At 44.6% G+C, this 24009-nt stretch overlaps 1 protein-coding gene across 9 annotated transcripts in view; it reads right to left on the bottom strand.

Moving 5' to 3' along the window:
* The window catches only part of STS (steroid sulfatase), a 275517-nt gene that overhangs the window by 155072 nt on the left and 96436 nt on the right, over window positions 1-24009 (bottom strand). For 8 of the 9 annotated variants that reach the window (XM_053310059.1, XM_053310053.1, XM_053310058.1 and 5 more), the window contains one exon: window positions 3829-3966. The exons of the other annotated variant lie outside the window; for it this stretch is intronic. In XM_053310059.1, the coding sequence (XP_053166034.1) occupies window positions 3829-3966 (138 nt within the window). The remainder of the gene's footprint in view (window positions 1-3828; window positions 3967-24009) is intronic. 9 annotated transcript variants of the gene reach the window in all.

Below are 24009 nucleotides of genomic sequence, written 5' to 3' on the forward strand. Positions count from 1 at the left end.
CTTTACTCGAGGCATTTAGATTGGAAGTTGCAAGACTGGATGGAGAATGAAGATATTGATTCTCCTCTTGAGAGGAGAGCTGGTCTTGTGGTAGCAAGCATGACTTCTCCCCTTAGCTAAGCAGGGTCCACCCTGGTTACATATGAAAGTGAGACTAGAAGTGTGAGCACTGTGAGATATTCCCCTGAGGGGACGGAGCCGCTCTGGGAAGAGCAGAAGGTTTCAAGTTCCCTCCCTGGCTTCTCCAAGATAGGGCTGAGAGATATTCCTGCCTGCAACCTTACAGAAGCCACTGCCAGTCTATAAAGACAATACTGGGCTAGATAGACCAATGGTCTGACTCAGTATATGGCAGCTTCCTAGGTTCCTATGTATTTTGGATGATGAACAGGCTGGTTTTAGAACAGGGAGATCGACTATGGACCATGCCCTGGTATTACACCATCTGACTGAGAAATATAGCAACAAACTTAAGTCCTCTCTGTATGTGTCCTTTGTAGATTTTAAAGGAGCCTCTGATTCAATCTCAATGATAAGCCTCTGAGGAAAACTCAGAGACACTAATATCAATATGTGTTTACTTTTTCTCATACAGAAGCTCTGCAAGAACACCACTGTAAGAGTGAGATGCAGAGGCACTCTAACCCCCAGACCATGTGGCCCTGGTAAGTAGCCTTCAAGGTATGGGGGACCTCCAAATGGCCGGAGGGAGGGGCTCCTGCAACCACCCTGCACCCACCCCATCGTGCTGAATCTCTGTGGGTGTTTTTTTTTTATTTCAGCCGTAGCTCGGCTGAGGGGTGGCTGCCAGGAGGTGAGCCGAGAAGTCCTTCTCCCCCCGCCCACCTCCACCCCAGGTTATGGCCAGAGCGATGCTGGGCCTGTCCATTCAGCCCAGTATCTTTTGCTAACTGCGAGGTGCACCTGCACAGTTGAGAATGATCATCACAAGCCCTTGGCCATGCAGCCACCCCTCGGCAGCCACCCCTTGGATGTGTGGCAGCTGAAATTTTAAAAAAAAGGAGGCATGGCAGGAGATCCCCAAAAGTAGGTTTTGGGGCCTCACACCAGGGAAGCCTCATGGCGGGGGTGGTCCGGGCGTCAAAATTACCTAGGTGCACCCCTGGTGAGATGTAACCCTCAAGGCTCACTTTCACATTTAATAACTACTAGTGGCCTAGTAGTGGACTACTAGAGTTAAACAAGTGTGCATTTAGGCACCCTCCCTGTTCAATCTTTACATAAATACCCTAGCTAATAATCCCTCTGATCCAGCACTACATCTCCCAACTATTGTGGGCACAGCTATTCCAATCCTGCTGTATGCAGATGCTGCTGCTATCATCTCACAAACTCCAGTGGGCATTAGGAGAGCGCTTAGGCTCTTGGCTACTTACTGCAATGACATTCACTTGGTAATTAATTTCCATGGTCTTCGTCAAGAGACCTAAGAGAATTAACTGGCATATAGAACGTCATCGTATAGAACAGGTCAATAGTTTTAAATATCTGGGTGTGGTTTTTCATGCCACTGGGTCATGGAAGACCCACATAGACTATGTTGCTCAGTAGGCACAAAGGAGCACTTCAGCAACATTAAGATTATTTCACTCCAAAGTTGGAAAGGTTATCCCTGCAGCATTAAAGCTGTTTCCTGCTAAATCCATCGAGCAGCAAGCAGCCTGCCTCTTCACTCAGTCGCTCAGCAGCCTCATGCCCTCTTTGGCTCCCAGCACGGTGGCCGCCATGTACAGCGCCACAGCAGTGCACACCAGTGGCCAAGCAAGTAGCGAGCAGCCTGCCTCTCCTTCCACTCGCTCGGCACCATCGGCACTCGGCAGCCTCGTGCCCATCTCAGCTCCCAGCACAGCAGCTACCATGGGACGCACACCAGTGGCCAAGCGAGTGGCAAGCAGCCTGCCTCTCCATCCACTTGCTTAGCACTGTCGGCAGCTTCACGGCCACCTCAGCTCCCAGTGCAGCAGACGCAGCACTGCAATATGTGCGGGGGGGGGGCTCTGAGTCCATGGCGACAGCGTGTGCTGATGACATCACTGCTCTGCCCGAGCTACTTCCTTTTAGCCTACTCAGCAGAGTCTGTGCCTGGAGGCATGTGATCCCGAGTGCCAGCAACACAACCACGAGACAGGCAGGTAGGGATGTGCGAACCGGTTCGAATTCAAAACAGGGTGGTTCGGAGGTTCAAATTCGAACCGAACCAGCCATCAGGTACGAGCTGCAGGTTCGAATTAGAACCAAACCAGGGGGTGGTTCTAACCCATGGGGTAAAGGGTTGTGTTGTTTCTGAGGTATTCTGAGTGTAGATTCTATGATAGCAAATGAGATTTTCAATGAGACACCATGAATCCACTCTAATTTGCTATCATAGAATCCACACTCAGAATACCTCAGAAACAACAGAACCCTGTACCCCATGGGTTAGAAACCCATGGGGGTGGTTGGCACCCTATGTACACTACACCACCACTCGCTCTGGGCCACCCCAGCACCCCCCAAGTGCACTTATGGGGCTGCTGAAAGCTCCATTATACCTTATGAGGAAAAACCTTAAAGACGCATAAACTTCAACAATTCACGAAAAATCAGCCCTCTGCCCAAATCCTTTGAAAAAATTCAGGTAGCTTCCTTGCCCCTACCTGGCACTACCACCTACCCCTTTCCCCCTGATGTGAAGCAATACACCCACCATTATACCTAATGGGGGGAAACCTTAAAGACGCGTAAACTTCAACAATTCACCAAAAACCAGCCCTCTGCCCAAATCCTTTGAAAAAATTCAGGTAGCTTCCTTGCCCCTACCTGGCACTACCACCAACCCCACACTGCTCTAGGCCACCCCTTTGGCCCCAACGTGAATCTATACATTTGCTGACACCTCCATGCTTCTTTATGGAAAAAAACCTTAAAGACGCGTAAACTTCAAAAATCAGTTAAAATCATCCCTTTGCCCAATTCCTTTCAAATAATTCTGATAGCTTCCTTGCCCACCCTAGGAACTACCACCCACCACACTCCACTCTACCACACCCCCTTCCCCCCGACGTGAAGCTATACATTTGCTGCAATCCTAATTATTCTCTATGAAGAATTCAAAAATACTTTAACAATTCACCAATAATCAGAGGAGTGTCCAATTGCCTTGGGGTTTTGTGGGTGGTAGGCACCCCTGTCTGTCTACCACCCACCCCGCTTTTGTGCCCCTAGGTGCTCCACAATAGGGGATATGGACTGGTTCGTGTCCCATTATATCCTATGAGAAAAATAATTAAAAATATTTCAAATATTCATAAAAAAATCATAGGGGTGTCTTATTGCTTCGGGGTTTGCATGGCTGTTGGCACCCATGGGTGCTCCTATCCTATCCTATGAAAAAAAATAAAAATAATTTTCAACAATTCATAAAAAATCATACGAGTGTCCGATTGCTTTGGGGTTTGGGTGACAGGTATCCCTGGGTGCCAGCTACCATCCTACCAATTTTTGGGTGTCTGAACCGGTTCAAACTGGTTTGAATTCGAACCGAGGCGGGGTGGTTCGAACAAAACCAAAACCGAACTACCCCCTCCTGGTTCGAACCCGGTTTGAATTCGAACCGAACCGGGTGAACCAGTTTTGTGCACATCCCTACAGGCAGGCAGGCAGGCAAGAAGGAGTGTTCAGGCAGGCGAGAAGGATTGCCTGAGGTTTTTTTTTACCAGTGGATGGCAAATCCAAATGTTGGTTTATGGTCACTGACATCTTGCAAATCCATACAATTTGTGATATACAAATATTAGTCAAGAGTGAAGAACAGTAGATGACTCATACCTTTATAAATTCCATTATAACCCCCATGGACCTCTCCGTTGCTTGATATTTCTTCAAGATGTGCCCCTTGATCAGATGTGAAGTACACAAGAGTCCTCTCACTTAGGTGCCATTGATCTAATGCATGGAGAATCTGCCCTTTAAAAATGTAAGAAAAGAGTGAGGGGAAATGATTGAAAATTTTCAATTCAGTTCACAGCAGGGTGGATTTGATTTAAATCAAACTGATTTAAATCATGATTTAAATCACGATTTAAATCACGATTTAAATCACTAGCAGGGTGGATAAAAATCAAAAAAATCTGATTTAAATAAAAAAATCTGATTTAAATCAAAAATTTTTTGATTTTTTTAATTTAAATCGGATTTTTTTATTTAAATTGGATTTTTTTTATTTTTATCCACCCTGCTAGTGATTTAAATCGTGATTTAAATCATGATTTAAATCAGTTTGATTTAAATCAAATCCATCCTGGTTCACAGCAACTATACCTTGATAGCCTTATTAGTTCTTCAGAGGGATTCTGAAAAAGTCAGAGGTGAACGGGTCACTTTGGACAATAGGTCCTTGCCACCCCTGTCCATTATATTAGACTGCATGTGAGAGGAGTGGCTTGGACCAACCCTCCACACACTATTAGAAAAGAGGAAAGGCATGCTGGGAGTGCACATCCCTGATCATGTGGTGGGCTTCAACCTATCACCTGAACTGGCCCATTGGCTTGATTAGTTTTTTTCTGAGGTACAACATGGGAAAATATGTACTCATATCAGGAAAAGAGGTTCTCTTTTAAGACAATCACCTGAATTGAAAGAGCCACAATATGGCGAGAACTGCCACTCAAACTGGGCATTCAAGTGGACTATGCTGCTTGGGAATCTATCATAAAAGAAGGATCTCAGTCTAAATATATATATAATTGCTGCAAACTAACTGAGTCCATCATTAGATTGATCAGGGACAGGAATTTTTTAATGAATTATAGCACATTTTAATTTGTAAGACCAAGACTTAACATCAACACATTAATTATTTGACACTATTTTGATTCTAGTATGTAACTGCAATAGGAAATGTGGGGGGAAATTAAACAGTAGCTTTCCATCTAACAACAAAAGGAAACTTTTTTACTTAAATTATCTCATATCTCCTTCAGTATCTCAGAAACCATCTATTGGTTTGGTAAAAGCAAATATCAACTAATTAATCAATTAACAATTTGGTATAAGGAATAATTAACCAACCACAATGCTTTAATAAGTGGTCGGCCTTTTAAAAAAAATTTAAAAACATTCATTTGAAAGGAAGATATACAATTTTATGAAGGTTGAACAGGAAAGCATTAATCTACAGAATGACATAACACAATCTCACAAAACCAAACATTTAAATTATTAAAACCTCTCAAATCAAAAGCAGAGGCAACAACACAAATTAGATGCAGTTCAATTAGTCCTTATTTAAATATATTAATATTATTTGCTGCTGAGGTTCCAAAGGCATTTTCTAACAGTGTTCTCATAGATATGTGTTAACATGGATGTTGATCATTCTCATTCCCATGAGGTAGGGATTTGATATATGATACTCTACAAAGTCTTTACAGCTTCTATGACATGGAAGTTAAGATGGCAATCTTAAGTTTGAATTTCCATGCTTTTTAGAGCACGAGTGAAAATGTAAACCGATCTTGAAAATGGAGGGGTTTTTTATTACTGAATAAACTGACTGTGATGTAGCAAAGTTAAGAAACAAAGTAATTCTATTTTCAGAAGCAATAGTTTTTTATCTTATTTTGACATCGGGTGACATTCAAAACTCCACATTTTGCTACTTTTTGGAGATAGGTGTTACACAAATAAGACAGAACATGCATCTCTATTTCTTGCTTGAACCTTGACACTTGGAAGAGTGATGTACAAATAAGTAAGATGACATGCGTTTTTGTGATTTAAAGTAAATATAATGGGTGTTGTTATTATCCTGCTTGTTTAAACAGAAGCTCAGAGGTATTAGACTGTAGGTGAAATGACTGATGTGATAGGAAAAGTATTGCACAAATCTTTGAGATTAGATACATTATATAAATGAACACAATTTTGATACATATGTACTCAAAATGCTTTAAAACTACTAAGCATGTGGCTGCAAGACACTGTCCATGGAAAACATCGATGCCAATAACATTCCAGGTTGAATTATACATCTTGTGTATTTAGTATCTTCTTGGGGAAGGGAGGGAATTCTAATAATTTACAATTATAGCTATTTTAATTGGGTTTTAGGTTTTGTGACTCCCCCCCCCCTCTCTCCCCTTTGAAACAAATAATTTAGAAATCTCTCTTTAGTCTAATTCAGAGAATTTCTAGTCTCACAGAAACAGTTACCTAGAGTATAATAATCATACAGCCTTCCCTCTTTCTGGCATGTTTGAGTTTCCAGGTTACATTCATGAAATGATAATATACCTTTAAATCCCCCAGGAAAGTCAAAAATTTGCTCTCCCCACTACCCAACCTTTGTGTCTGTCTTCTCTCTCCCACCTGCTGTAGTAAGTGACTCCAACTTTGCTGCATGGCATGTGGGAGAAAGGGAAGAGCAGGAGGAAAGTCATCAGGACCATAACAGGACCAGGCAAGAAGCAGACAGAGGGAGCTGTGGCTTCTTCTCCCCTCTTTGTTGGAAGGAAATATACTACCCAGAATTATAACCTGTAACCTTAATTGCATGCCAGCATATTCAGTGCTGTATATTTAGAGAGACTGTATAAAAAGGATCTCAGTTAACCACTGAACATGAACTGATCTGGACCAGTTCAGATGATACTTTCCCTCTAAACCCCCACTCCCATCCTGCTTGCTGAAGTGGCCAATGCAATTAAGAAAGGGGGTGTGCCTGCTTGGATGACTTCCCCAGACATCCTGCCAGTGTGTTTCATTATTTGGAGGGGGTGCATTTATCCAAATCCATGCCCTATGTGCAACCCGAAAACTACTTTAGTGTTTATACCATGTAGAGAGGCAGTTTGGACAACTCTCTGCAACTCACAATCAAGGCAACAAGCTGGGAGGATGTCAGGACATCTGGAAAAACAATAGGATGGATGTGCTCTTGACATGCCTATTTTCTTAATTGTGTGAGTCTATTCTAGTGGGTGGGGGGGCGGAGTATAGTCCACAGCCCACTATTGTGTTTGCTTAGTTTTAGCTTCAGTAGCCATAAGCCACTGAGCAATCATAGTCAGGGATATTTGTGGAGTAATTTGTTCTTTGTAGTTCTTTGGTTTCCATATTAGAACACTGTTCATTGATTTCAGTGGGACATAAATGTGTGTGTGGGTGAACCTGACTTGGAATGACAGCCTAAATGTCATGAAATGTCATCCAACTGTCATAAAAGAACAAGTTCAATGCAGCAGCTAACCATAGTATAGTCTTTATGGGGAATGTTTGAAATGATACTGCCTAAATTCACTGTGTAGATGGCCATATTTCTAAAGCTAGCAAAGATATTAGTTATCAGAAGCAAATAATTGCCCATTCATTTGAAGTAAGGTCATGACAGAACTTGACACAATGGAGAAAATCACACTTATGAGGAAAACCATCAAGGATACATTCTTTTAATATATGTGGTAATTTTCTAAATGTATTGAATGAATGTACTCACCCTGTATCACCTTCTACCTCTTTTTGGGTTTTGCATCTTATTTTTTAGTTAGATTAACATTGATTTATTTTTTTAAAAGAACTTGTAGCTCTGTTCTAAAAGTAATTAAAATGAATATAGTTTGTGCTGCAAATGTTAAATAGCAATTGCTATTCCAACCGTATTTAGCATTTGTTCTTCAGTATACATGTATAAAATGTATAAATGTATTCATTATAAATGTACAAAAAGATACATTTCCACAACTATCTTTGTGAAAAAGTATATGCCTCAAGTGGAACAGTTTCTGAAAATTCACTGAGTAAATAGAATGCAACATAGAGATTCACTTTTGAGGAGCTAAGTGATCTTAAAGTGGAATATCTTGTACAAGAGCATACCATACCACAAATGGTTCCTTAAGCGTCTCTCTTTTAATTAGTAGACACATTAGTGGCCATATTTTTTAAAAAGTATAATTTTTGTGCCATTAACAGGACTAAGCTTTAATATTCACCTACCCTCACTCCCGCACAAGAGCTTAAAGGAGAAATATTGTTTCAGCCGTCTCTTTAAATTCTACTCCACTTTTGCTTAAAATATGATGAGGTGGCAGACCTGCAGGTGCTGTGTTATAAAAAGTCTTCTTGTATCTCAATGTCATATGGTTTTGGAGTTATGGACTATGACAACTTCTATTCTAAAATAGGCCTCTGAGATGGCTTGAAGGATATTTCACCTTTATATTCTTATCCAAGAAACCTCTGTAGCAAGCGCAAATGCGGCTGGAAAAGTGCAGAAGAGCCAAAGCTCTGGAGTGAATGGGCAGGGAACTAAACCACTGAATCCAACATTCCTGCTGCAAGGCCAGACTATCCAGCCAGCAGCTTCTTACAGATCAGCCTGGTCTCCCAAATGACAGGCCAGGCTGGCTGCGGACCTAGCTGCAGCTGACCCAGCCTGTCATTTGAGAGGCTGGGATGGGTGGGGTGGGGATAGGGTTAAGTACTAGAAATCTGTGCTGGATAATGCCTTTCGTTCCTCCCTATAACAGCCATAATACAAAAATCTTCTGTATTTCTTCACAGTAACCACCACCACTTGCCATCACATACCTGGGGCATTTTTGCACACCAGGTTTTACCGTGAGTTTTCCTGTGAACTTGAAGTTGTCCCCCAAAACTGACACAAATAGTGGTTATTTCTACCCCAGATATAAATCAGGTTACACTCTAATGCACAATGAAAAACCCAAATTGTGCGTGAACTGCTCCCCAATAACTCACAGGGACTATGGGGTAAATCTAGCCGATATGCGGATGCATCCCCTCCATTCCGGAAGAGATGCAAGTGAAAGGGCTTCAAAAGCCCTGTGTGAAAAGCTTCCAGATGCCTGGGCTGACCTCTGAAGTTGACCCAAAATGAGTGGATGGCTAGAGTATTAATCTTCCATTCAGCCTCTGCTTGTGCATGGAGTGAGGTCTAGAGACACAGCCAGACCAGCCTGAAGTGAGGGCCTTAGGCAGGGAAATGAGAAACTGCATTTGAGCAGGACCCAGAAAAGCCTAAACTAGGCTACTACAAGCAATACCACAAGGGAAAAACTGAAGCGACATGATAGTAGACTATGTCCGAGCATGTTTTTGAATATTTCCCATGAAGTACCTTTGTATTTATGGAGTGTACAGATCTTGTACATTTTGCAGTCAGAAAAAGCAGAGCATACTTCTTATGTTTTGCCTGGTCTGGGACTCTACAGCCACCTTTGGACATCATGCCAAACCAGAAGCAACCATGCTGGAGGTTTGGGTTTGTAGTCGCCCAAATGCGGAAATGTGTGGTTCCACAAGAAAAACTACCTGAGGTTAACAACCACAAACCTGAATTTGAACCCTCAGCTGCTCTTCAGTTTTGGCAGCGAGAACTCCAGTTAGAAAGCAGTGCCATGTCATCCGAAGGCTGCTGCTGATTGGAATTGGACTTAAGGGTAGGAAGCTCCTCCCTCTCTCCATTCCTGACTGGCTGCAGTCCTGTGCCAGGACTGAGGCCAGTTCCTCCCCTCAGTCTCCCAGACTCCAGGATAATCTGGGAGCACGGTAGGGGGAATGGGGGCTAACCATGGGTCAGTTGGACCCGCAGTTTCCAATTATGTGTGAAGGCAGTCTGCATGTTACTGTCTTGCAGTATCAGTCTCTTGCTGTACCTTTGGCATATTTCTGTCCTTCAGCTGCCAGGTTGGACCTGATTCCTTACTCTATGATCAGCTTGACTTCTAGTATATTCTGGATCTCAGGCTACTGGTTTGATCCTTGAGCCCAGACTGGTTGCCTGGTGGTCCCCAAACCAGCTTTGACCCCTGCAACACCTAGCAGCTGCTTCCAATAGCTCAGCCCTAACAATGACAAGTAGCATCCCAATGAAAAGTTAGCTGCTGATCTAGACCCTCTTCCAGAACAATAGAGAGAGTCCAGTCCTGATAGCCAGAGTTTGCTTCCATTCTTTAACTAGGAATAGTATTAGAGATCAAACCTAAACATTTTGCTGATTTATATATGTGGGAGTGGGCAGTCCTTGAATATCCTACACCACATGTTTACTTTTAGTAAATTGAGAATCCCATAGGGAGCAAGCAGCCCCCTTTTGTCTCCCCACCTCCTGCCACAGACCTTAATTGAAGGAAGGAAGAGTTCCTCTAAACTTCCCTAAGAGGCACTTCTAATTATTTGGTAAAAAGAAAGGCAACATTATTTGAGCCAAACTCTCAACTAGAATTCAGAACTGTTTACTTAGGGACAAAACACACATGATGATCATTCATATTAGGTTTCTGTAGTTTTAATAATTGTGAAGATGTGGGAATGTGGGCAGATGTACTTTCAATCACTTGCAGTACGACAAAATGGAAAATGTCCCTGGTGATATCTCCTTTCTTGCATGACCATTAGATGCAGGGATGTAGTAGAGGTGGGATGTTCAGAAGTGCCAGTACTTCTTGGCTTCTCTGGCTGTTACAGTGGGCACGGCCATGGGGGCTGTCATGGAGAACACCTGCACTTCTGAATTTGCAACTACATCACTGTTTAGAAGTACAGAAGCCATCATGTTCAAAAATTAGCCATCCTGCTTTCAAACTTTCCCCCCAGAAACTTTTGTGATCAAAGTTAGAACATCATAAGAACAGCCCTGCTGGATCAGGCCCAAGGCCCATCTAGTCTAGCATCCTGCTTCACACAGTGGCCCACCAGATGCCGCTGGAAGCCTACAGGCAGGAGTTGAGGGCACACGCTCTCTCCTGCTGTTACTCCCCTGCAACTGGTACTCAGAGGTATCCTGCCTTTGAGGCTGAAGGTGGCCTATAGTCCTCTGACTAGTAGCCATTGATAGACCTCTCCTCCATGAAGTTATTCAAACCCCTCTTAAAGCCATCCAGGTTGTTGGCTGTCACCATATCTTGTGGCAGAGAATTCCACAAGTTGATTATGAGTTGTGTGAAAAAGTACTTCCATTTGTCGGTCCTAAATTTCCTGGCAATCAGTTTCATGGGATGACCCTGGTTCTAGTGTTATGTGAGAGGGAGGAAAATTTCTCTCTATCCACTTTCTCCACACCTTGCATGATTTTATAGCCCTGAATCATGTCTCCCCGCAGTCGTCTTTTTTCTAAACTAAAAAGGCTCTAGGCCCCTGATCATCTTGGTTGCCCTCTTCTGCACCTCTTCCAGTTCTACAATGTCCTTTTTTAGATCTAGTGACCAGAATTGTACGCAGTACTCCAGGTGTGGCTACACCATAATTTTGTATAAGGACATTATAATATTAGCAGTTTTGTTTTCAGTCCCCTTCCTAATGATCCCTAGCATGGAATTGGGCTTTTTCACAGCTGCTGCACATTAAGTCGACACTTTCAATGAGCTGTCCACCACGACCCCAAGATCTCTCTCCTGGTCAGTCACCGACAGCTCAGATCCCATCAGCGTATACTTGAAGTTGGGATTCTTGGTCCCAATGTGCATCACTTTACACTTGCCAACACTGAACCGCATTTGCCATTTTGTCACCCACTCACCCAGTTTGGAGAGATCCTTTTGGAGCTCCTCACAATCCATTTTCACTTCACTACCTGAAAGAGTTTGGTATCATCTGCAAATGTGTAGTCCCCTTATCCCATGACTGCTAAGTTTCCTCAGGAGTCTTTGATGAGGAAATTGGTCGGAAGCTTTTTGGAAGTCCAGGTATACTATGTCAACTGGATCACCTTGATCCATACACTTGTTAACACTCTCAAAGAACTCCAAAAGGTTTGGGAGGCAAGATTTACCTTTGCAGAAGCCATGATGGTTCTGCCCCAGCAGGGCCTATTCTTCTAGGTGCTTTACAGTTTTATCCTTGAGGATGCTTTCCATCAATTTGCCTGGAATTGATGTTAAGCCAACCGGCCTGTAATTTCCCGGATCGCCCCGGCTCCCTTTTTGAAAATCGGTGTTACATTGGCTGCTTTCCAGTCCTCTAGTACAGAGCCCAGTTGCAGGGATAATTTATATATTTTAGTAATGATGTCGGCAATTTCACATTTGAGTTCTTTCCGGACTCTTGGATGGATGCCATCCGGCCCTGGCGATTTGCTATTTTTCAGTTTTCCAGACAGTTTAGAACATCATCTCTTTTCACTTCTATCTGAATCAGTTCTTTAGCCTCCATCTCCCAAAAGCCTGGTTCAGGAACAGGTATATGCTCAGTATCCTCTGCTGTGAAGATAGATGCAAAGAACTCATTGAGCTTCTCTGCAACCTCCATATCCTCCTTAATCATCCCTTTCACTCCCTCATTGTCCAACCACCTCCCTGGCAGGTTTCCTGCTTCTTTTGTATTTAAAGATGTTTTTGTTATTCCCCTTGATACTTTTAGCTAAGTGTTACTCAAACTCTCTTTTCGCCTCCCTTATTGTCACCTTTCATTTGTTTTTGTGATCCTTTCTGTTCTCTTCATTTGAACAGGTCTTCCAATTTCAGAAGGAAGTCTTCTTCCCTTTTATGTCTTCTTTGATGTTACCTGTTAGCCATGCTGGCATCCTCCTGGACTTAGTGGTACCTTTCCTCCTTTTGGGTATACACAGAGGCGTAACTATAGGGGGGCAGGGGGGCATGTGCCCCGGGCGCCATCTTTTCTGGTCACGTGGGGGGCGCCGCCATGACAAAAAAATTTTTAAATTTTTTTGTTAATACAAATGTTTCCTGCTCAGTGCAGCAGCGCTGCAGCAGTCAAGGGAGCGCATCGGCGCCCCCTCCCCCATGAGCAGTCCCTTCCGCGCCACCCGTGCCCCCCCCCCCATTGCTTTGCTGGCGCCTGGCGGCCAGTCAGTGGCCTGGCTTGGCGGCGGCGGGCGCTTGTGAGGAAAAACCTAAGTATAATGTAGTATGGGGGGGGCACGGGGGGGCGCCATTTCAGTGCTTGCCCCGGGCGCCATTTTCCCTAGTTACGCCTCTGGGTATACAATCTAACTGGGCTTCTAGTATTGTGGTTTTGAGTAAACTCCATGCATTCTGGAGAGAAGTGACTCTCCTGATTTTCCCTTTCAGCTTTCTTTTCACCATGGTCCTCATTTTGGAGAAATCTCCTCTTCTGAAATTCAAAATATCTGCGTTAGACTTCCTTGGTGATTCTCTCCCCACATGTATGCTAAATTTGATCGCACTATGGTCACTATTTTCTAAAGGGTTGATGACACAGACATCATGCAACAGGTCCTGGGTGCCACTCAGGATTATGTCCAAGGTTACCTTCTCTCTGGTTGGTTTCAAGACCAAGTGTTCTAGGGAACAGCCATTAAATGTATCTAGAAATCTGACCTCTTTGTCATGACCTGACTATGAATTTACCCAGTCTATGTGTGGGTAATTGAAGTCACCCATTATTACAGCCCTGCCTCTCCATGACGCCTCTCTGATTTCCTGCTGCAACTCCCAGTCACTGTCAGCGTTCTGATCCGGAGGGTGATAGCACATCTCCAGTAGAACATTTCCTTTCAGGCCTTCTATTGTCACCCACAGGTTTTCTGTGGAGGACTCCGGTCCTCCTAGGTTTTCTATCTTGTTAGATTCTAGCCCTTTAACATACAGTGCTACTTCACCTCCAAGGCACCCCTTCCTGTCCTTGCTATAGAGTTTATATTCAGGGATAACAGTGTCCCACTGGTTCTCACTGTTCTACCAGGTTCCTGTTATGCCCACTATATCTATTTCTGTGTTAGCAACCAAGCACTCCAGCTTACCCATCTTGGCTCGGGGGCTTCTGGCATTGGCATATAAGCACCTATACAGTGAATCTCTCACCTGATGTTTGCTATCTTTCTTTTTACTCTTTGACCAGCTGGCACAGGCTCCCATCTGCTCTTGATGTGGTTCTGCTCTGTCCCCTTCTGCTTTATCTGAATCCTTTGCACCCTCGCACTTTAAAGGATGGCTTTTGCCAAACGGAATACTGCCCAGCTCCTGTCAGCTATTCCCCAGGCATCATTTTAAAAGCTGCTCTGCAACCTTTTTTGATTTTAAGTGCCAGGAGTCTGGTTCCATCTTGGTTCAAGTGCAACCCGTCCCTTGTACAGGCCTTGCTTGCCCCAAAATGTATCCCAGTTCCTAACAAATCTAAACCCCTCCTACCAGCACCAATCTCTCATCCATGCATTGAGACCCCTCAGCTCTGCCTGTCTCACTGTACCTGTGTATGGAACAGGTAGCATTTTGGAGAATGATATCTTGGGGGTCCTGGATTCAATACACTACCTATCAGCCTAAATTTGGCTTCCAGGACCTCCCGACTACATTTCCCCACATCGTTGGTGCCTATGTGCACCACGACAGCTGTCTCCTTCCCAGCACTGCCTAAGAGCCTATCTAGACACTGCGTGATGTCCACAACCTTCACACCAGGCAGGCAAGTCACTGTGCAGTCAACATGCTGTTAACAAACCCATCTTTCTGTACCTCTAATGATCGAAACACCCACTACAAGGAGGCTCCCATCCCGCAGAGGAGTATCCCCTGTGCGAGAGGATATGGGCTCATCTTCCACAGAAGGGTTCCTTTTTAAAGGAGCATTTCCCTCTTCCTCAGACCAATGTTCTCTTTCCCTGAAACCTTCATTTTCCCTGACAGGAGTGGAGCTATCAGCCCTGGAGTGGGATGTCTCTACCACATTCCTGAAGGTCTCATCCGCATGCCTCTCTATCTTTCTGAGCTTCTCCAGATCTGCCACCTTGGTCTCAAGGGAACAAATTTGTTCTCTGAGAGTCAGGAGCTCCTTGCAACAAGCACACACCTATGACTTCTGCCGATCGAGCAAATAGTTGTGTGTGGCGCTCTGTGGAAGTGCCCCCTCCCCTGCTATCTTCATAATGGTTTTGTTGGCTGCATACAGTATTTAGTGAGAGTTTGTTAAAAGGATAGGTATCAGCTGTAATGGTCAGCTATTTAACTGTCCATATATCCTTTCTCAAGAATATGAGGGAGAGATCTGTAATTATATGAGGAAGGAATTTGTACTTACTTTCTCTTCTCCACCGAGTTCCTTGTGATCACAGGGACTTGTTGCAGGCTCCCCCGCACACTTCCTGCAAAACTCCCGCAAAACTCCAATGCCCTGTTTGCTATCCCTGTCCACTATGCTGTTTGCTATGGTCTTGGACCTTCACCTCTTATGTAGAGGGTAGACTTCAAACTGAGACACAGGATGTGGGTCAAAGGAATGTGGGGCCTCTCACAGCCTTAGCTGGCTACACCCCCTCCAGGCAGGGACAAACAAAAACACTGGAGTTTGCTAGCCCTGGCAAATGTTAGCCTTGGCAAATCACACACATACAGACTGGAACTTATCCCTTAAAGAGAAACCGGCCCCTCAAAATCTCCCCTCTTCCTGTTAGTCAGTTTGAAGGGGGGAAGGCTAGATGTTGTTCTTTTTAGAAAAGCTTGTTTGTTTGTTTAGAAAAGTTTTGCCTTGTGTATTCTGAAAGAACCTTTGAAGAAACAGAAGAAGTAGTTATAGAGGAAAAAGAAGAAGCCTGTTGCATAAGGGGCAGTATGGTGAAGAGACCTCTTGAGCTTATAATGAAGAGGAAAACATAATCTTCTCCAGGATGAATAAGATGGCTGGACAATCACAAGTCTTGGACTAAACAATGAACACAGAACACCTGACAAGAGAGACGCTGCTCATGGTACAATGGTGAAACAAAGAGGCAGTTCTTTTCACAAAGATTACTTCATCTGCCAGCTCAGTTGTTTCCTTAAAGAGAGGAGAAAGGCTCTTCTGTACAAAGGCTGCTATTGCTAATATTTCCCTTGTTGTTGTTGTTTTAAATCCTGATCTATGGTCTGCCTCTTTCTTTTTCTTCCTAGAGCAAGTTGTAGAATCCCTAACCTAACCTAACCTAACCTAACCTAACCTAACCTAACCTAACCTAACCTAACCTAACCTAGCATGAACTCAGCCTCTCTGCAGTGGCTGCGTTTCAGTTTTATAAAATGTAAATATTACCACCATCATATGTTATAATTGGTAAGGTAAAAAATCAGTTTAGCAGAGCTTCATCTGCCTATAGTATTTTTTTCCTTTAAAATTTTATTGATTTTAACAATATCTTGAAAATCTCATTACATCAAACATTAAACAAAAAATTGACTTCCAACTCACCAATCAGTACGAATCACTAACTATACAATTAACCCTTGCTATAATAATTCAAAACATATATCCTATAGCTTACCAAACTCGATTTTAGTCTACTCAACCTGCTAATATTACAAAATTTCAAACCCTGTTGAATAATCAATATTAAGAAAATAGTTCTTTAGGTACAGTAAGAATGGTTTCCAATCTTCTTTAAAAGCTTCCAAATTTTGATCTCTTATCAGTACTGTAAGTTTTGCCATCTCCGCATATTCCAAAATTTTTATCAGCCAATCTTCTTTTGAGGGCAGTTCATTGTCCTTCCATTTCTGTGCATATACTATTCTGGCCACTGTGGTTGCATACATGAAGAATGTTAAATTTCTTGTGGAAAACTCTCCTTGTGTTATTCCCAGCAGGAAGGATTCTGGGCTCTTAGGAAATGTCATTTTAAAATTTTTTAAAAACTCATTATATATCATGTCCCAAAAGGCCTTTGCCTTCCTACAAGACCACCACATATGAAAAAAAAATTCCTTCACAATGTCCACATTTCCAACATTTGTTTGAAACATTTTTATACATTATCGCCAATTTTTAGGCGTCAAATACCACCTGTACATCATCTTATAATAATTTTCTTTTAAAGTGTAACATGCAGTGAACTTTAAATCAGTTTTCCATAATTTTTCATAAGCTACCATATCTATATTATGACCCACATCTTGAGCCCATTTTATCATAGTTGTTTTAACCACTTCATCTCTTGTCTCCTCCAAAAGCAACAACCTATACATCTTGGACACTAATTTTTCATCATTTTCACATAGCTCCTTCTCAAATCTCGACATTTGATCCTCAAATCCAAGTTTGAAATCCTTCTTAAAAACTTCATTTAACTGATGGTACTGAAACCAATTACTGACCAAATTTTGTACTTCAATTAGATTTTTTAACTTACAGACCTTTTCTTGAAAACACATCTGCCTATAGTAATTGTGAAATGAATTCATTAACATAGAAGATGGACTATCATTAGCTGATCAGATGTGAAAGCCACAGAAAAAATCCACTGTATAGAAAGAACTCTGAGACCAAGACATTCACATCTTAATTTTAGCTTTTGTATATTTCACATGATAAATACCCAAATGTTATAAGTTCAGAGCTACAGATAAATATGCAAATCAGTCTGACTAGGCAACAGAAAAGTAATTATCAGTTTCAGGTCAAGTCACTGAGTGGAACACTTGAAAGGTAAAAGCTGGGGGAAAAAATATAACCGTTGACAGGGAGAAGAAATATACAGATATGAAAGCAGATGATACAGCCACTTTGCTGAAGCAAAGCAGGTGTCCAAATGAGAAAATGCTTGGAAATCTGAATACAGTTGGGGAATTCCCAGAATTCCACTATAGGCATACTGACTTTGAACCTGAAATTTCCACCAAAGTCTCCACAGTAGATTATACAACACTATCATGACTATCTTGATTTGCATGTTTTGTTCTATTCCCCTTTAAAACCATCTATCTTAATGGCCAATACCACATTTTGTGGCAGTGATTTCTAGAAATTGTGTGTTATGTGATGAATAAGAATCTAGACCAAGCAGTCCATTGGCTGTCCCATCCAGTAAGTGAACTAAGCCCAGTTTTGGGTGCAAAGCCAGAAAGGTTGGTGACAACCTGGGTCATGTGGGACCCAGGGTCACAGCCCTCGGCCTCTCTCTATGACCTCTGCCCATGCTCTTGTGGCAGAAGTGGCAGGCAGGTGACAAGGGAAACCCGCCTGCTTCGCCTCCTCACCACTGCCTCCAACCTCCACCTTGCCCATCACCCACCCACCCACCTCACCACCACTAATTCCACCCACTGCTTTCATGGCAAATGGAGGCAGAGGTGGCAGTGGTGAGGAGGGCGGGTGAGCACCAGGTGTCCCCCATTACTCACTCACCTGCCCTCCTCACCAGGTAGAGGCAGTGGCAGTGAGGAGGGCAGGTGTGCACTCCCTGTCACCTGCCCAGCCTCCTGCCCGTCACCTGCAGCAGAGGCTGTGGCCAGGGATGTGTCCGCGTGGGTTTTGCCTGGGGTGCCCCACAGCTTTGGGTCAGCCCTGAAGCAGCCCAAACTAAGCTCCCCAGTTTTCAAGAGACATACCATGCAATAACAGTCTCTGGATCTTAGAACCAGCTAATCAGTTCTCTCTCTCTCTCTCTCTCTCTCTCTCTCTCTCTCTCTCTCTCTCTCCCTGGTGGTACTTGGGAAACAGCTTGTATGTGGTAAACCAGCACATGCACTAATATAGCTACAGTGTTTGGTATATGCTGGGAAAGTGACAGCTATACTTGGGTACAGCTGAGTTCCCACAGAAGTGTCCCCATATATGATCAGGGCACATCCATAATGGATGATAGGCCATGGTCACTCATGTGTAAGAGAAAGTGACTCTTGAAAACTGACCATTAGATTTTTATGGTAAGAAAGAATGGTCAAGGTGTAAGTTTCCAAATTTAATCCTAGAAACTGCTACACTAATTTCCGGCTAAGCTACAGCAACACTGAGACTCACTGCTAGTAGTGCTATGCAAGTATTCTACCTTCTTTATATCTATTTAGGAGCTTGTCTATTTGAACCTTCCCCCAAAGCAAGGACCATAATATATGTTAGCAGTGCCCCGAAGCTTTCCCAGGAACCTTCGCAGATTGCAAGCTTTACTGTGGGAGAAAATAGTTTAAGTGAATGTGAGTTAGGATGAGAGCATATGCACATTCAAGCGTACACGACTATAAATCATGGAGAGACCATGTTTACTCCTTTACTGATGGAGCTACACTGGCTGCCAATAGGTTTCCAGACAAAATACAAAATGCTAGTTATAACTTATAAAGCCCTAAACGGCTTAGGCCCTGGGCAGTGGCGTAACTATAGGGGGGGCAGGGGGGGCACGTGCCCCAGGCGCCACCCTGGCAGGTCACGTAGGGGGGCGCCAAAAGGTGGTCTCCCCCCCCCACCGCCCTCCCCTGGATCGCCCCGAGTGGCGGCGGGGCCGGGCGTGCTGAGCCTGCCATTTTTAAAAGCGCTGACTGATTTTCAACTGGCTTTTTTGACCCGTTGCCGTTGCCGCCTACAGGCTCACCCCACACGCCGCTCTGATGCTTGCCCGCCTTTGACCCCGCCTCCCTGCGCCCAACAGCTCCCACTAGAGAGAAAAAAGGGCAAGGAAGCTCCACCCCGCCCGCAAGCTCTCCACTTTCCTGGGCGTCGGCGTCGTCCCCACTTTGCTCTCTATGTTCAGCGTGGTGCTTTTCCTGCGCCTCGGTGAGTGGTGCTTCCCCTGTGCTATGTCCATAGCGCCCCCCGCTCCTGCTTAGGGGCCCTGGGGAGCGAGCTGAAGAGAGCTAATGCAGGCAGGGAGAGGCTTAGGGGCCTCTTGCTCCCTCCCCCTCCCCGGGTTCTCCTCTGATCGCCCCTGCGGGAAACGCCTTTTTTATTTTTTACATTTTACTTTTACTTTACTTTTACTTTTTGCAAGTAAAGGGCCCGTCGGGCTAAGGTCACACGCCTTGGCTGACAACGTGTAGCTAGCTTGGGGCTCCGGGCAAGGGAAGGAGGGCGGTGGGGAGTAGGGACCTCCCGTCGTGGGGTTTGGCGTGTGACATCAACTGCTGTGCGCCGCTCTGACGCGGTGCGGTGAGGAAAGGTGTGGAAGTGTGGACTGGAGTGCGAGGGCGAGCCTTTCCTGCGGGCTGCCAGATCAAGAACTGTTCTGGGGATGGGGATGTGGACCCGCTCTCTTTGATGCGCTTGGAAAGAGACCCGGGAAAGCACAGCCGCCCTTGGAGTGCGAGGAGGCGGCTGATCGATTTGGGCAGTTCAGGGGCCATTTCCTCCCAGTCACCAGCATCTCCCTTCACTCTGCTTGGAGTATTCCAGCCATGGTCGCCAGACAGTGCTAACAGACAAGAGAAATAGTTTGAAACAGCAGCCCTCTAGATCTCTTCTTCGGGCGTTCCTCCTCGCTGTTCTTGGGTTTTCTTTTGTTTAGTGCTTAGGAACTTAGGAGGCTGAAGGACATTAGGTAACGCTGGGGAGAAAGTTGCCTTCGCCTCACTTATGGGACGGGGTCCATGGCTCTGAATTTCCTGCCTCAACCGATACGGGAGACAGTAGCGGCCACAGTTCAAGAGCAGATAATCAGAGGGTGATCTATCAGGGTATATTTTCTTTTCCCCTTGCAGGTTTTTACATGTGCAAATAGGTCACCCCAAAATATAGGAGACCGGGGGCGCTCGCCTGCCTTTGATCCCGGCTCCTTCCCCCGCCTCCCTGCACCCAACAGCTCCCACTACAGAGAAAAAAGGGCAAGGAAGTTGTTACAAGAAGTTTAGGCTGTGAGCGACGATTCTATGCAAAAGCTCCACCACACACTCTGTATGTGTAGCGATGATCTTCACAGCATGCAGTAATTAATTGGGGCAGGCTCGCTGGTTTTGCCTTCTGTGAATATGCAGACCAGCGCGAGGAAGGTGCTTAGAAGGGGAGAGCTCTGAGCGCTTAGGAGCGGGGGAGGGACAGGGAATGTCCGAAAGGAACGAGGACTGGAAGAAGGGCAAGAGAGTTTGTTGGGGTCGCTGCTGGAGGCAATGAGCAGTTCAAGCATCTATGCCTTTTAGACAGGCGGGCCCCCTTCTTTACAAGCTTAGCCTTAAGGTAGCCTGCCCCCCAGCTGCTGTTTTGCAGCAGGAAGCAAAGAAAACCAACGAGAAACTTCTTCCTTCCTGGAGCGCTGCTTGGGCTACAGCAGCAGCCCATATGTCTCCCTCCTCCCATCATCCTCTTTGGGAAGCTGCGCTGCTGCTCAAGTGGGAGAGGTAGGTGTCCGTTCTCCTGTCAGTGGGGTGGTGGGTTTTGCCTCTTGATGGATGTGCCCTCCCACACACACACCCCTGCTTTCGCTTCTAAAGCCGCCCCTTTCTGCTGTCCACTTGATGGGATCGTTTCCTCTCCCCACACCCCTCTTGCGTCTATGTTTTCCTCCGTGCTTCGCCTCAGCCTAGACTCTGCTTCTCGTTTCTTAGAATTGGATTTGGGTTTTGTGTGTAGGACGAAAGGGTTTTCGTCTCCTGCCCTGTCCTCCTCGCTCCCCTCAATAACTTGCAAAAGCTGCCTAGTACTGCCATGATTGTCAACAATATCTGGGAAATTGTGTGTGTGTGTGAGTGAAGGAGGCATGAAGTTCCTAATTGCAAAACTTCTAATGAGTTTCTCCTGCTCCTTGAAAGGGACATAATTCTAGCCAGAGAGAGAGAGAACTTAGTATGTGGCTGCACAGGCCAAAAGGTTGGTGAGCCCCCAGATTGTCAGATCAACTAAAATGTTGGCTACTGAATCATGTCCTTGTACATAGCTGGTGAACCAGCTGCACCAGAGAAGTGGTGGTTTTTGCTGTGCCTAAATGTTGAGTTGCAAGGCTGACAACAAAAAGGAAAGGTGGACAACCTCCAAACTAAAAAGCTAAAAGGTCTACTCTAAAATGTATCAAAAGCATACCAGTTGCCGTGAACACTATATTTGAGAATATTTTGTAGAATAGTCTATATTTGCCATAAAACTATTCTGTGGAAGGTTTTGTGTGTGTGAATTTTAAGTGCCACTTAGTATTCATACAGAGAGGCTTGGTAATATTAAATGTTATACAAATGTTGGATTCCTGTAACTAGCTGCAAACAATGGGCAGCATCCAAGCAAAGATTTGTCCAAGTGGAATGCTTCTGCTTGTGCATGGAGGCGGGAAGGTGATTTTTACCAATTCTCCCTTTTCCTCTGAAGCTTTTTGTGCCTGCCAGAAATATGTCTGTGAGAGTTGAGGGACCCTCTGGGATATTTTTTAGTTGTAGTCTGAGTGTCCAGTACTTTCTGTATACCGTACAATTAGATGTGCATAAATGTCTATGATGTTTAATTAGAGAACACTAGAAAGAACAGAGCTCAAACGGAGCGGTGTTATTTTTGGTAATTTTTGTAATTTTTTAATTTTTAAAATAAAAGTTTTCTGAAACATGTGTGTCAGTCAGATGTATGTTGGGGGGGGCGGGGGTGCAATTTCAGTGCTTGCCCTAGGCGCCGTTTTCCCTAGTTACGCCTCGAAGCTGCCATATACTGAGTAGACCCTTGGTCTATCTAGCTCAGTATTGTCTACCCAGTCTGGTAGCAGCTTCTCCAAGGTTGCAGGCAGGAGTCTCTTACAGCCCTATCTTGGAGATGCTGCCATGGAGGGAACTTGGGACCTAGATGCTCTTCCCAGAGTGGCTCCATCTCCTGAGGGGAATATCTTCCAGTGCTCACACTTCTAGTCTCCCATTCAAATGCAAACCAGGGTGGACCCTGCTTAGCTAAGGGGTGGCGGGCGCGGCGGGGGGGGGCGCAATTTCAGTGCTTGCCCCGGGCGCCGTTTTCCCTAGTTACGCCTCTGGCCCTGGGTATCTAAGAGAGCGTCTTCTTCACTACGATCCCCAGCGTCCATTGACGTCATCCGAGGAGGTTCGTCTCCAGTTACTGCCAACTCATTTGGTGGCTACACAGAAACGGGCCTTCTCAGTCACTGCCCCGAGATTATGGAATGCACTCCCTGCTGAGATATGATCCTCCCCATCTCTGGCAATTTTCAAAAAACATCTGAAAACAAGCTTTCTCAGCTTCCTAATATTTTGGGGGTTTTAATCTCTGGGTTATTTTTAAATTGTTAAAGTTCTTTTACGTTTTGTATATGTTTTTAACAGGTTTTATGCTATTGTTAACCGCCCAGAGACGAAAGTTTGGGGCGGTGTACAAATTTGATAAATAATAATAATAATAGTAATAATAAATTGGAGGAAATCTGGGTCATTCACAAATGGAACCTTCTGCTTCATCCTCATCATCATCTTGCTTCTGTTGCCCAGAACCCATCCAGCCTCTTACAAGTGTTGAAGCAGCTCAGGAGGAACCCAGTGCAGTCTCTCACCTTGCCAACCTGCTAGCAAGACAAGCAGTGGGGCAACACAGCTTCTCTCTCAATCTGCCAGTGAGACAGAAGTAGGGTGGAGAGTAGTGAGAGAGCCAGCGTGGTGTAGTGGTTAGAGTGCTGGACAAGGACCGGAGAGACCTGAGTTCAAATCTCCATTCAGCCATGAAACTAGCTGGGTGACTCTGGGCCAGTCACTTCTCTCTCAGCCTAACCTACTTCACAGGGTTGTTGTGAAAGAGAAACTCAAGTATGTAGTACACCGCTCTGGGCTCCTTGGGGGAAGAGTGGGATAGAAATGTAATAATAATAATAATAATAATAATAATAATACCCCCAGTGAGGCACTACCTTGGCGTGGTTGTGGGGCTTGCATGCTCTGAGGAAGGTGAGAGCTATGCCAGAGGTCCAACCATACTGGACAGGTCTCACCAGAGGAGCCAGACAAAGAGTGCCTCTCCCATCAACAATATGGTGAGACATAACTTTAATAAATCTATACCGGATTGGTCGTCATCTGGGTCAACAAGGACCGCGCCAGGTGCTGGAGTCACTGGACATCTGGTGGCAAGTGGGCAACAGGACTCAGGATCTTCAGTTGAACAACCAGGGCTGAAGACAGCAAAGTTACTGGAAGAAACGTTGCTTAACCGAAAAAATATAAGAAAAATGCCAACACGGAAATAATGATCTGCTATTACAAGTCTAGTCCAACTAGAAGAGGTTATTTAAAAAGAATGTACCAAATTTGGAAAGAGAAGCATCCAGATACAGAAATAACAGAACAAAGGCTAGCAGACCAGAGAAGATTCATAATAAGAAATAACGTATTCACAGGAGTTGAGCTGGAAGAACTGCAAAGAGCA

This window comes from Hemicordylus capensis, chromosome 3 (genome assembly GCF_027244095.1).
Source record: "Hemicordylus capensis ecotype Gifberg chromosome 3, rHemCap1.1.pri, whole genome shotgun sequence".
Taxonomy (NCBI): domain Eukaryota; kingdom Metazoa; phylum Chordata; class Lepidosauria; order Squamata; family Cordylidae; genus Hemicordylus; species Hemicordylus capensis.